The sequence below is a fragment of the Camelus bactrianus genome, chromosome 11, assembly GCF_048773025.1.
Source record: "Camelus bactrianus isolate YW-2024 breed Bactrian camel chromosome 11, ASM4877302v1, whole genome shotgun sequence".
Taxonomy (NCBI): Eukaryota; Metazoa; Chordata; class Mammalia; order Artiodactyla; family Camelidae; genus Camelus; species Camelus bactrianus.
In genome coordinates this window covers 29,378,900-29,391,179 of record NC_133549.1, presented here as the reverse complement: position 1 = coordinate 29,391,179, position 12,280 = coordinate 29,378,900, and the positions used below count along the sequence as shown (strand labels likewise).

General features: G+C 48.8%; 1 protein-coding gene across 6 annotated transcripts in view; it reads right to left on the bottom strand.

Annotated features, from left to right (window-relative positions):
• GFRA1 (GDNF family receptor alpha 1) overlaps window positions 1-8,592 on the bottom strand; it is a 195,018-nt gene extending 186,426 nt beyond the window's left edge. For 2 of the 6 annotated variants that reach the window (XM_074373555.1, XM_074373560.1), the window contains exons 1-4: window positions 7,527-7,670; window positions 6,928-7,227; window positions 5,785-6,078; window positions 4,496-4,579 (exon numbers count right to left, since the gene is read on the bottom strand). In XM_074373555.1, the coding sequence (XP_074229656.1) occupies window positions 4,496-4,579; window positions 5,785-6,078; window positions 6,928-6,967 (418 nt within the window). In that variant the 5' untranslated portion in view covers window positions 6,968-7,227; window positions 7,527-7,670. The other 4 variants (XM_074373558.1, XM_074373557.1, XM_074373556.1 and 1 more) reach the window with 4 other exon arrangements.
• Between the last annotated feature and the right edge of the window lie 3,688 nt (window positions 8,593-12,280).

Sequence of the window (12,280 nt, the reverse complement as noted above, 5' to 3'; positions counted from 1 at the left end):
ATTTGGTGATGAGTGAACACCCGGCATAACATGTGAATCCCTGACTTTCCACGGGGAAAGACAGACATATAAATAAGTTCCCCCATTAGGCTGTGATTAACAGCTATCACAAAGGCAAGAGCAAAATGCAGCAGGAGATTCCTGAGTGGGAGCGCAGCCCTCAGAGGTGAAACCCCATCTGGTCTTGAAGAACCAACAGAAACTTCCCAAACAGAGGCAAAGCCAAGTGCAAAAGCACACAAAGTACCTGGGAATGGGTTCCTCAGTGAGCCTGACTGGAGAGGTGACAGGGCTTAGAGAGGGAGGGAGGGGCCAAGCAGGCCTACCAAGGAGTTTACTATATGCCAGAATAGAGAATAAAGAACTGACGGGGTTCTCAAACATGCCCACAACATGGTTAGAGCGCTGAGTGGAAAGCAGAGAACCGCCATATTCCCCTAGCAGCTGGTATTTCCAAGCCCTTCTCTCTTGTCGTGGTTTGACAAGACAGCAGATGACCTTATAAGGCTCTTCAACGTGTAAAAATGTTGAAGTTTTTTGTGATAGCAACGTAAATATGATGGTATAGGAAAACAGAAATGCTAAACAGGGCTAATTACTTACAGCATCATTCAAAAAAAGGGGAAACCAGACTCAAAAGAGAGTTTAGGGACGTCGCATTTGGGGGCAAACCATTTCCAATGACTTGGGGACCAATCTCAAGACCCTAAGGCGTCCCTGGAAGATGTAAGCTGCTCCTGGACTTGGCAGGGAAATGGTGGCAGAGCCAAAGAGCTAGAACTTTGTCTTTCACCAAATCAGACTTAAGACGTTCAAATCCCAACATCACTCCACCCCAACGATCTCTCTCCACTTGTTTGCAGTACCATCGGCTGGTTACATTCAAGGAAGGGCTGGCATTTCCTGACTCTTCTCTACAAAATCCAGCCTTCCAATTCAGCTCCCACCTTGGAGCCTCTTTTTCTCTTGCTGCCGTAGACCCTCCCTCTGATCCTCCATTGTCAGACTTCTCTTGGCACTCAGTGCACTTTCAAAAATTTCTTCCTGCTTTGTTGTCTCCCTCCAGACAGTCCAAAAACATTGCCAGCAGGTTCATCTTCCTTTCAAGTCGCTATTTATTTCTTGCTGCTTCTTGAACTTTTGTGAAGACGAAAAGGAGGTGACAGAGCAGAGTCATGGCTGAGAGGGGAGCAGATGTGAAGCACCGCCTGGCAGCTCCATCCTCCGGGCCTCCCAGCGTCCACACAGCCCTGCCCTCTGGGCTCCCGAGACACTTTTCTGTGTTCTCCCCCCTCCTCCGACATCCTCTTGCCCTGGCTCACTTTTTCCTCTACGTACTCTTGCTCGCTGCCTGCCTGAGTCTTCGCGTCGAGACCCTTCAAAACCACACAGCACCCACCCACAGGGAGAGTGCTTCTAGAGCCCTTAAAACTGCCGTAGAGGCCAAGGCTTCAGCTATCACGTTTTCAGAAGAGCAGTCCCTTCAGCCTCCCACCGCAATTCTCACTTGACTCGGCTGCAGCTCAGCCTTCAGAACAGAGATGACAGTTTTTAGATTCCACCTTATTTGTATTCCCTCCCTTGTTCTCGCCACTGATAATACCTCAATATGGCCTTTTAACTGGCGATTAAGTAAACAATGGCAAAGATAGCCATGGGTTTGAAGAGTCCAAAGAAAATGGAAACGCAGGAACGTCAAATATGTCTTGTTCGGTGAGAGGATTCAGCTCACACTTAACTGTATGTGGATAAACATTCTTTTCACATTGGGCAGCGAAGTCCAAATATGGAAACTCGGATTGCTACCCTATCTGGAAAAAGCAGAGGCCCTGCTGTCCTGGTTTCCTCAGAGAGATTCTCAAGACAGAAGAGATGTTCTAGCAACTCAGATTCAAACCATGACAAGCAACATTCATCACCCCGATCCTCTGTCCTTCTCCATCCTACAAATGCCAAACTGGATAATATGCATTATTCAATGACTTAAAACCTCTCAAGGCTCCATTTGGCTTTCCTATACCCACTTAAGGAACACAGTCACTGTCAGAGGTCAAAGCTCATTAGTGCTGGAACCTAAATCCAATGCCCTTGAGATATAAAATGTAGCTCCAGACAAGACCTCCCTGGCTCTGAGTAATTCATTATGACTTCTGGGTCCTCGGCAGGCCACATCTCACAAACTGAGAATCATATTTGCTATGAAAAGAAACCTGGCTGAGAAAGGGATCCAAAAAAATGAATGAGTGGAACCTGGTCCACATAGAAGAGTTTCTGACACTCATCAAAGAAATTCAGACAAGCCAGTGGTATCCAAGAATGACCAAGCTACTTTAAGTGGAGAATGAATGCAGAGATTGAAAACAGTGAGTGTAAGAGCACAGTGAGGGATTCCAGAGGTGTCCTCAATCTTTTCTCAGAATCATAGACTGTTAGGACTGGAGATTATTTACTCCAATGGCCTCATTATACCAAGAAAAGAGACACCCAGAGAGGGAAAATGAGTGTACTGAAGCCCCATAGCTCACAACAATTCTGAAATTAAAACCCAAAAGAACCTTCCTCCTTACCCACTTCCTCACTCTCCCTGTTCCTGAGGAAGTTCACATCTTTCCAGGCATCAGTACAAAGACTGAGGAGTAATGCTCCCATCGCCCCCCAGGGCCATTGGCAAGAGGCACCACCCCTCAAAGTGTTAGGAAGGCCAGGTTCACTTCTGGTACCCCATCCTAGTTCTGCCTGACCTGCTCCTATGAGAGCCCAGCTGGTCATATACACTTGTCTGTAAGTGCCTGCTCCACTGCCCGAGCCACTGTCTTGGCTGGGCCAAAGAGACAGAGAGCATTAGTAGGATTTGGGATGGAAGTTATCAGCATTATTCAGGATAATGTGTGGGTACCTCTGATACTAATCTCGTCCCTTTATATTTTATCCTGAAACAGACAACACACACACACACACACACACACACACACACTTTTCCTCCGAACCTAAAGAATACTATAGAGGAGTGCTTCTCAAGCTTCCTGTGCATATATACAGCACTCAGCCCAGGGATGTTCTTAAAATGCAAATTCTGGTTCAGAAGAACCGGGAATGATCCTGAGATTCCACACTCCTAACAAAGCCCCGGGTGATGTCCACGCTGTTGGTCTGAGGATCACACTCTGAGTAGCGAGGGCAGATGTTACAAAATCTTGCAAACAAATTTAAATTCTGGTTCCACCAATTAGGAGCTTTGTGACTTCGGGCTGATTTCCTAACTTCACGGTGCCTCAATTATCTCATCTCTAAAATGGAAATAACAATATCTAAGATGCACTTGATGAAGATTACATAAGTTAATGATGCAAAGCTCTTAAACAGTACCTGGTGTATCATAAGGGCTTAATAAATGCCAGGTCCTGGCTGCCTCTAAGATTCATGAGAGCAGGGATGACATCTGTCTGGCTCACTGCCAAAATCCCAGTGGCTAGAATTTAGTAGGTGCCCAATAGATGTTTGTGAATGAATGAATGTATGTATGTATAATACACTCACACATAATTGTAATATTTACACGCTCCCTTGCTTCTATGATTGCTGCAGGAAAACAAAATATTTAAAACACTAGAACACTCGACCAGTACCAAACCATCATCTCATAGAATCCAATTCAACATGAACCACCCTGTTTAATCACTAGGAAACATATGATTTGTGATGGCTATATATGCTGTAGAAAATGTCTTAACTGTAAACAAATAAAGACATCAGTCTGGAATCTGTATGTCATTAAGAGAAATCACTGCCTTACTCATTATTTATGGGGCTGTCTGAATGCAGATGTTACGAAAAACTTAATTCTAAAACTAAGTTCACTTCCAAACCAAATGTAGATTTATAAAGAGAGACAAAACAAACCATGAGAAGCAATATCACTTTTTAAAGGGCAGTAATACATTCTCTTGTACATGCACACACTTGCACAGGAAAAATCAGAAACAAACAAAAAAAATTGTTAACAAATGGTGGAGCTTAATCCTTTAAATCAAAGGCAGACAAGTGAGTCTGTTCAAAATTCTTCAACAATCTAAGATTATCTCCAGACATCTCGTAAAGTAAGTGGCATCATTTAAACAGATCCCATTTCCAGGGAGGCACTGTGTACAGTGTGTAGCAAGAAGGGAATACGATTGCCACCTACAGTCAGAAGTGGCACTCCCTTTGCAAGAGCTGGCCAATCATATTTTAATGTGGAAAAAAAATTCAACCAAGTCATCTCTCTCCAACCTCTTTCAAACCACCACACCACATTACTTCACTTAGAATTACTTTCAAGTCATACAGTCATCTCTAGGCATTCTGCCTCTTCATTATCATCATCCTATTTCTAATTTCCCAGAAACACTGCACTGTTCAACTCTCTACTTATACACTATTTGAGAGCCGAGGAGAATGCAAGTCAACAGATTTCAAGCAGGCGAAGGCATCAGAGTGGAAGTGTAAATCTGCTTACCTGGTATGAATGGGACCACCCGGAATATATCAGACAATCTGCTGTTAACTGGTTCATAAGGGGAATCTTCAAGCAGATCATTTCCTAAAAACAACAGAAAGATGAGGCTCAGATCTGGAAAACAGACATATTTCAGGCAGTTTTTGTTACTGAATCTGGATTCTAATTATGTTATGATTGTGTAACAAAACGATGCTTTGAAACTTTCAAAGATTTCAAATGCATCTATTTGGCTCTGGTTATTTCTTTTCATTCTCTCTGCCTCTGTTGTCCTTGCTCTCCCCAGAGTGCCATGAAAACACTGCAGAGCAACCCTGCCTGATCTTGCCAGAAAACTCTCCCACTCTTTGCAAAGGAATGAAATCAGAGAGGAAGGAACCAGTGACATCACAAGCCTAGCTTGCCTCTGGGAACCAATGGAAGAAAGGTGACCCAAAAGAGGCCCTCATTTTTTTGCTTCCAAAACATGACATGCCGTCACAAAGCAGGTACCCTGGCTATTGAATAGTCAGTATCTGAAATCGGTTTTCATTAATTCTGGAGGAAGTGGCAGCTGAGAGGTCAAATCTGTACATTTCAAATTTTCAGAGTAAGTCTCAGTGGAGAATGAATGCACTGAATGTTTGTGTTAGATTTATAAACACGAGCCAGCTCTGGCATTCAAGGACTAAAAAATTACCATTATAATGGATGGCTGTGAGAAGTAGACCTTCCCCTCCCTTAGCCACTTCTGTGTTAACCAAGGTTGAACCACACCAGCTAGTTCAAGACTCATCTAATCTAACAATTTATTTCCCACATCTGCCTTTGATCAGGTTTGAGGAGGGGTAAAGGCAGACTAGATTCCAATGGAACTTTTATTCTTAATTCTCTATCTTATGTCGGTATAGATAGAAGGGAAGAAGAGAGGGGGTAAACTCTAGGCAAGATGCAGTGCAAGTCTTTGGCTTATTCTGTGAAGCCAGCTCTCCTTGGAGGAAAGTTGCAGGTCCTTTGGTGTGGCCTTTAATGGATTCCTTCTCTGATGTTCTGACCAAGTTTCAAAGAGGTCAGCGACGGCCCCGGGATGTCCCTCCACCCCCTCACGGGTTTTCCAACAACCAGGCCCCAACAATGCTGCTAGGGAGGCGGCAAACACCAGCTGCCGACGTCCCTGGGGGCTAATGAAAGGTCCTCATTCTGCAGCTGGGGAGAAGTGAGTGGAAGATGAGGTCAGCCAGACCCGGGGCCTAGGGGCCCTCCTGCCTTCGGGGGGCTGGGGGAGGGAGAGGAGGGCGGTCGGCGCGTACCCTGCAGGCTCTGGTACATGCTCCAGTAGATGCGCAGGCAGTTCTTCTCCTTCTTCATACCCCGCTTGCAGCGGCAGTTGTAGAGCGACTTCTGTTTGAGGGCCTCCATGGCGCTGCGGCACTCGTCCTTGGCCTCCAGGCCCGAGGTCAGGCTGAAGTTGGTCTCCTTGCCCGCCACGCACTGCCTCAGCGTGCGGTACTTGGTGCTGCAGCTCTGCTCCTTCAGGCACTGGTCGCTGGCTTTCACACAGTCCAAGCGGTCCCCGCCGCTCACCTCGGCCGACAGGAGCACGTCTGCGGGGGAGGGGAGGGAGCGTGAGCGGCCCTGGGCACCGGCCCGAGGCGCCAGCCACCCCCCCACCCCGCCCCCGGGGGAGGGCGCGGACAGGACCAGGCTTCCGGGGCGCCCCGGGAGTCCATTTTCCCGCCTGGGGATCCCCTGCCGCTGGCCTCCCCCGACCCCAACTCCCCAGGCCCCCCAGGCTTTGCGGGCTTTTCGAGGTTTGCCCGCGAGCCAGCGCTGCCCACGACGCGTGCCGGCCCCGCCGCCCCGGGACAGACCAGCCTGAGAGGCTGCTCAGCCTCCAGGGCCGCCCTTCCGCCGCCCCAGGCTCCAGCCACTCGCTCCGCTCCGCCCGACTGAAGCCCGGGGGCTTTCTGAAGAGAGGAGCGGCGGCCGGCTGGGCGCTGGGCGCCGGGCGCCGAGAAGGCTAGCCCTGGTCCCCCGCCCACCCGGCGGGGAGCACCGAGACGCTATTTGGGGAAAAGTTTTCGCTTCCAAGTTTGCTCTCCTGGCCCGGTGCTCGCCCACACCCCACCTGCCCGCCGCGACTCCGCGAGCTCCCCGGGACTCGCAAAGGGCGTCGGGCTTGGGGCAGGAGGTTCAGATCCCTTAATTTCCCATAGGCTAGGTCATTTTAAAACGTAGGAAATAAAAACCAAGGGAAAAAAAAACAAGTGCCACGCCGCCCGCTCCCCGCATCCTGGGGTGCTGAGGATTCAGGATCTCCTTCCCCAAAACGAAACTTCGCCGTCCCCCACCCACCGCACCCGCGCCGCAATCTTGGAGGAATTGGGGGGCTGCCGCTAGTACTCCGCAGGAAGGCTCAGAAGATAAGAAAGCTAGCGGCGGCCTCGACTTACCCAGAAGCGGCAGTGCGAAGTACAGGGTCGCCAGGAACATGGTGCCGGCGCGCAGCTGGTCCCCGCCCCCCCGAAAATCCCGAGCTGCCGCTGGGTCTCGCCGAGGGAGTTCAGCATGCAGCGATCCGCGGACGGCCGCGCTGCTCTGGGCGCCCAAAGTTCAGCTCCATCCAGTGCGAGAGGAAACTCCCTGGTCCGTCCTCCGCCAGGGACTCAGCTGCCGGCGACTCAGCTTCGGGCGGGCGGCTGGAGCGAGGGCGGGAGGCGGTTCCGCTTTTAGCGGTTCAGGTCCTACCCAACCTGGAAGGGAGAGCGCGCTGTGAAATGAGAGCGGAGAGCGCTGGAGCCTCCCTCCGCGCCTCTGCCCTCCCGTGCTGAGGCCTTGGGGGACTTTTTAGCGCCGGGTGAGGGCCCACCCCTACCCGGGTCGGGGCGCGGGAAGGGGGCGCGAGAGGTGCATGTGCTTGTATTCCGGGGAGCCGCCCGCACGGGCAGGGTGGAGGCTGCAGAGGTCCTACGCAAGCTCCCAAAGTCCAAGGGGGTATCCCTCGGGTCCAACCCAAGAGGCTAAACGCAAGCAAATAAATAAATAACGTTACTTTCCGAGAGCTGCGAGCGGAGCCAGCCGCTGCCTGGAGTCGAAGCCCTCCGCGGCGGCAGCTTTCTCACCAGCCCTGGCGCGTAAAGAGCCCCTTCTCCCGGGAAGTTCGCCGCCCCCTTCTCGCCCCAGCTAGCTCGCTCAGTCGGCCCTCCCCACCCTAACCACCAATCACTGCCCCCCATGGCCGTATCCCCTCCTCCCCGGCTCGCCTCCATTCAGAGGCAGCCAGGCTAGGGGGAACAGAGGTCCCGGCTGGTGCCGAAACCCGGCTCGTGCGCCCCTACCCGCCACGCAGTCCTCCGCTTGCTCCCTGGAGTCCGCGCAGCGCAGGCACTAGCCCAGCGTTCTGGAGTCGGGCGCATCAACGCCGCCACCCCGGCGGAGCGCACCGGTCCGTAGTCCCGGAGCGCCAGGGCAGGTGCAGCCGCGCGCGGCGCGCGCCCCCGTTCGCCAAAGTTGAGGGGCACCAAAAAGAGGGGTCTAGGGGAGTGGGGGAGTGGCGGCCGGCTCCCCAACAAACAGAATGAAAAAACTCTCTCCAAATGCCACCAACCTGGACTCAACCAACCGTGTCCAGCTGCAGTGAGGAGCCAGTTTGTTTATTTATTTATTTATTTTGAGAGTGTCCCCGCCCCCTCCTTCCCTTTCCGGGCTCACTTCTCTGCACTAGGAAGAAAGATGCCGTAATCGTCGAGAGCTCAGAGGACCGAGTTGGGCCAGGACGATTTCCGAGCAGAGCCTCGGCTCGGATGCCCGTTAGGGATGTTAGCGGTTATTGGGAGCTGCGCAGAGGACAGCGGATTCCAAGATCAGATTTCTTTGCCAGAAGACCCTCTGCTTGCTCTTGCTCCTGCTCCCGCCGCCCCGCAGCACACTGCCAGCCCCCTCCGATACTCGCCCGAGGGGACACCGCAGATGCATACACTAACCCGTGGTGGGACCGGAGGCTGGATTCCACAGGCGCGCACAGGACACAGCGCTATGCAGCTGGCCACCGGCGCTGCTTTCTCTCTCTCTCTCTCTCTCTCTCTCTCTCTCTCTCTCTCTCTCTCTCTCTCTCTCTCTCTCTCTCTCTCTCTCTCTCTCTCTCTCTCTCTCACACACACACATAGACACACACACACACAGGCACAATGCACAAGAGATCTTTCTTCCTTCCTTCCTTCCTAGTGCAATCAAACCAAACCCTTCTGAACACAAAGTTTTTCCCCACGTCACTGGCGGCTGTGACTCAAGACTTGGCGCGTTAAAAAACACACTCAGACCCAGGCCCTCGGAGCTGGCGATTGCGGGATGTGCCCACCCAATCATCCCACGCCAACGCGCTTCACAGGCATACTCACACACGCACACGCAGTCTCTAACTCTGTCCTCGAGCTTGAACAGGGAGACAAAAGCGGACCCCCCGCCCACTGCATTTAAACCGCGTCAGACTTGGCTTTGGGAAATTTATAAGCTGACCTCCATCTTGGCTGTTTCAAGAGTAAATTTTAAAATAATAATAAATGTAAACGCTTAAAACATGTATAGCCCTTCACCTCAATCCCTGAGACCACTCGTTCTCAGCCGAGCTGCTGACCGCTCTACCTTGCCTTGAACACACGCTCCCTCCTCACACGCCGGGGCGGAGGGCGCCAGGGACACCGAGTCTACACTGGCTACAGAAAGGGGCCTGGGAAACAGCCCGCAGTGGCAATGGCGGTCCAGACGCTCATGGCTTGCATTTGAGATCTTTGCTGATATCCAAGTTCGTCTCTTCGGGAAACCGAGTTTGAGTTAAGTCTGGGTGAGCCCAGCTATCAAATCTGCAACCCATCAGACTAGACAATGGGCGGCAGAGGAGAGAAAAGAAACGCTCATTTCGATCGTGGAAGGGGGGAGGGTGTTAATTGAAAAGGGCACGGAGTTTGGTTTAAGTTTGAGGCAGGGGTGTAAGGGCGGGGAGAAAAGGAGAAAGAAAGGGGAGGGCTGGGTAGCTCTCCATTCAGCTACACAGCAGCCAGGCGCGCCCCTGGCTGCGGCTGCCGCCGCTCCATTGCGTGCGGAGCTTTGTTCCGAGCGTGTCTGCGCGTCCGTGCGCGCCCCAAACCCCGGAGACACCGCACGGATCTGCGCTCCTGCGCAAGTGTCCCTCAGGGGGAGGTACGAGGAGATTAACGCCCTCATCAAGCACTCCCCCAACACATGCCCACGCACGCACGCGCGCGCTCGCACACACACACGCAGTCACACCACGCACGGATTTCTTGTTCTGTATATCAGTTTACACTTGGTTGCTGAATAAACAAAGCAAACATATGCCACATTCTCGCGACAGATGGTTCAAACCAAGGGCTACTTCAGTCCCCTTTCTCCAACAGTGATAACAGTCTAAGTGACAGGATGGACTAAGCGTAAGTGTAATTAAGTCTTTCAATGAGTTTCTTCACTTTCAAGAAGTTTATTGTATTTTCACATACAAACTAGAGAAATCCCTGGAAGGTGGTCTTAGTGAGAAATGCGGAAATGTGAATTAAGAGTTTATCTGACCTGTGTTTCTTCATGGACACCCGAAGCATAAAACCCTTCTTCATTCTATTTTATAAGCTGGGGTGAATGTCTCCTTTTGGAAAATCAGTCATTGAAATTACAGTTTTCAATGGATGGACTAGGGCCTATCATTGCTGACCACGTGGGGTGGTTGCAGGACAATGAGACTTCAGTTAAGGACACCATCCACATCTTTTGTAACTGTTCTTTGTTTAGATATGATTTATGTTATCCTAATATTCCACAAGCAGCTTTTAAATCAAATCTTAATAGGATGCAGGAAGGGTAGAATAAAAGTTCTCCAAATGTAAAATAGGGGACTTTTTAAAAAATATTTATAGCTTCAAGAATATTTCTGAACCATTCGTTCACATTGATCTTCATTAAGTTATTACTGATGATGAAAACACTTAAAAAAAATGCCACAAGATACTATAACTATTGTCCAATACAATAGACACTAGCCATATGGCTATTTCAATGAAGAATAAATAAAATAAAAATGCTGTTCCTCAGTAGCACTAGCTACATTTCAAGTGCTCAGTAGCCCTCAGTGGCTAGTGGCTACCATATTGGGCTGCACAAATATAGAACATTTCCATTGTCACAGAAAATTCTATTGAATAGCACTACTCTATAGCGTTGGTGTGAAATCAGTTAATGTGGTGTATATAGAAAGTTCATAGAGTAACAGAACAGAGCAGGCATAAAGTGAATGCTTTATAAGCAGCAGCAGTAGTAGTTGTGGTGGTTGTGATGATGATGGTGATGTTAATCTTTTGAGGAAGCTGGAGAATCCATGAAGACACAGCCCACTGCTGTGTCTCAGGAGATCAGTGGGCAAAAGAAGCTAAGGAAAGAGGAATGAATGATCTCCTGACGATAGCTGTGTACGGAAAGATGTGGCCCTTACTCTATTCTAAAATTTCTTGTAGTAGGAGCTAATTTTTTAAGTGTCTGTTTTACAACTATATCCGCTACCTTCTAAAAGTGAGAGAAATACATGGCTGGAAAGCCCTCGGAATATAGAGGATAGAAACGCAGTGTGAATTACTGTATTAGTATTATCTCTGTTTCCTTGGAGCTTATCTGTTCCCACGTGTACAGGTCTGATCTCAGGATGAAAGGTGACATTGAAGTATCAAATATTATTAATAATTATAAAGATTCATGCCATCCTCTGTGACATGTTTTCTCAGTGGGAAATTGGTTTTAACGCTACAAAATTAAGTTCTATCTACCCAGAAGCACGTGAAGTGAGCAATTTTCTTGCATTTCTTGATGTAAGTGTATTTTTGCAAGTTAACAGATGACTCATGGCGAGTATGACAGTTTTATTCTATGCAGTATTTTGTCTCCTACTCTCATTGCCTTGGCCCTATAGAGTGCAATATAAAATACATTCCTTTTGTCAAATTATACTGCTCAAAAAAATCACTCAAGTTTTTTTTTTTTTAACTCAAGCTAGTCCATCAAAGTTTTTGACGTTAGACAGTTTAACAGGCTTACCTCTGTAGCAGCTGTACAAAACCACTCACTGTTACCTAAACGTGCCATGCTTTTGGTTTTTTCTTTTTGCTGCTACATCTTTGCCCACACTGTTCCATCTGCTTCATATGCACTTCGTCCTGATATGTGAAGATCTATCTCAGCTTCAATAGGCTAAGGATAGCAAGGACTCTGGGTAGGAAGAATAGTTCTCTTCAGTGTGCATTCTCGTGGACCTGTTGGAATCTTTATTACAGCTGTTGTGACAGTACATTGGAGTTGGTTGCTCTACCTGTATCTTCAACTGGAATGTGAGTTCCTTGAAGGCAGGAAGATGTTCTATTCATTCTATTTTTGCATCCCCAGCATTTAGACTGATAACTGACACACACTCACCTCCAGTCAATGTATATAGATTGCATGAATAATGAGTGATACTGTTTCTCATTTTCCTCTGACACAATAATTCTACTGAAAGGTTTACATAAAATCCCTTTACTATAAGAACAATACTGAATATAAGTACCTCATGCAATTACTGGTATTGCTATTCCAATAATAGTATCAAAAATATATATTATTCCTTTGGGGATTTGACATTTACTTTTTTTTTTAAAACAAAACCCATTATTGTAATAGAATGCTCTTTTTCTGGTTCACTTTAATAGTAACATATGACATATTTCATTTCTGGGAAAAGATAGCTTGCCTTAGGTCATATTCTAAGGCATAAAG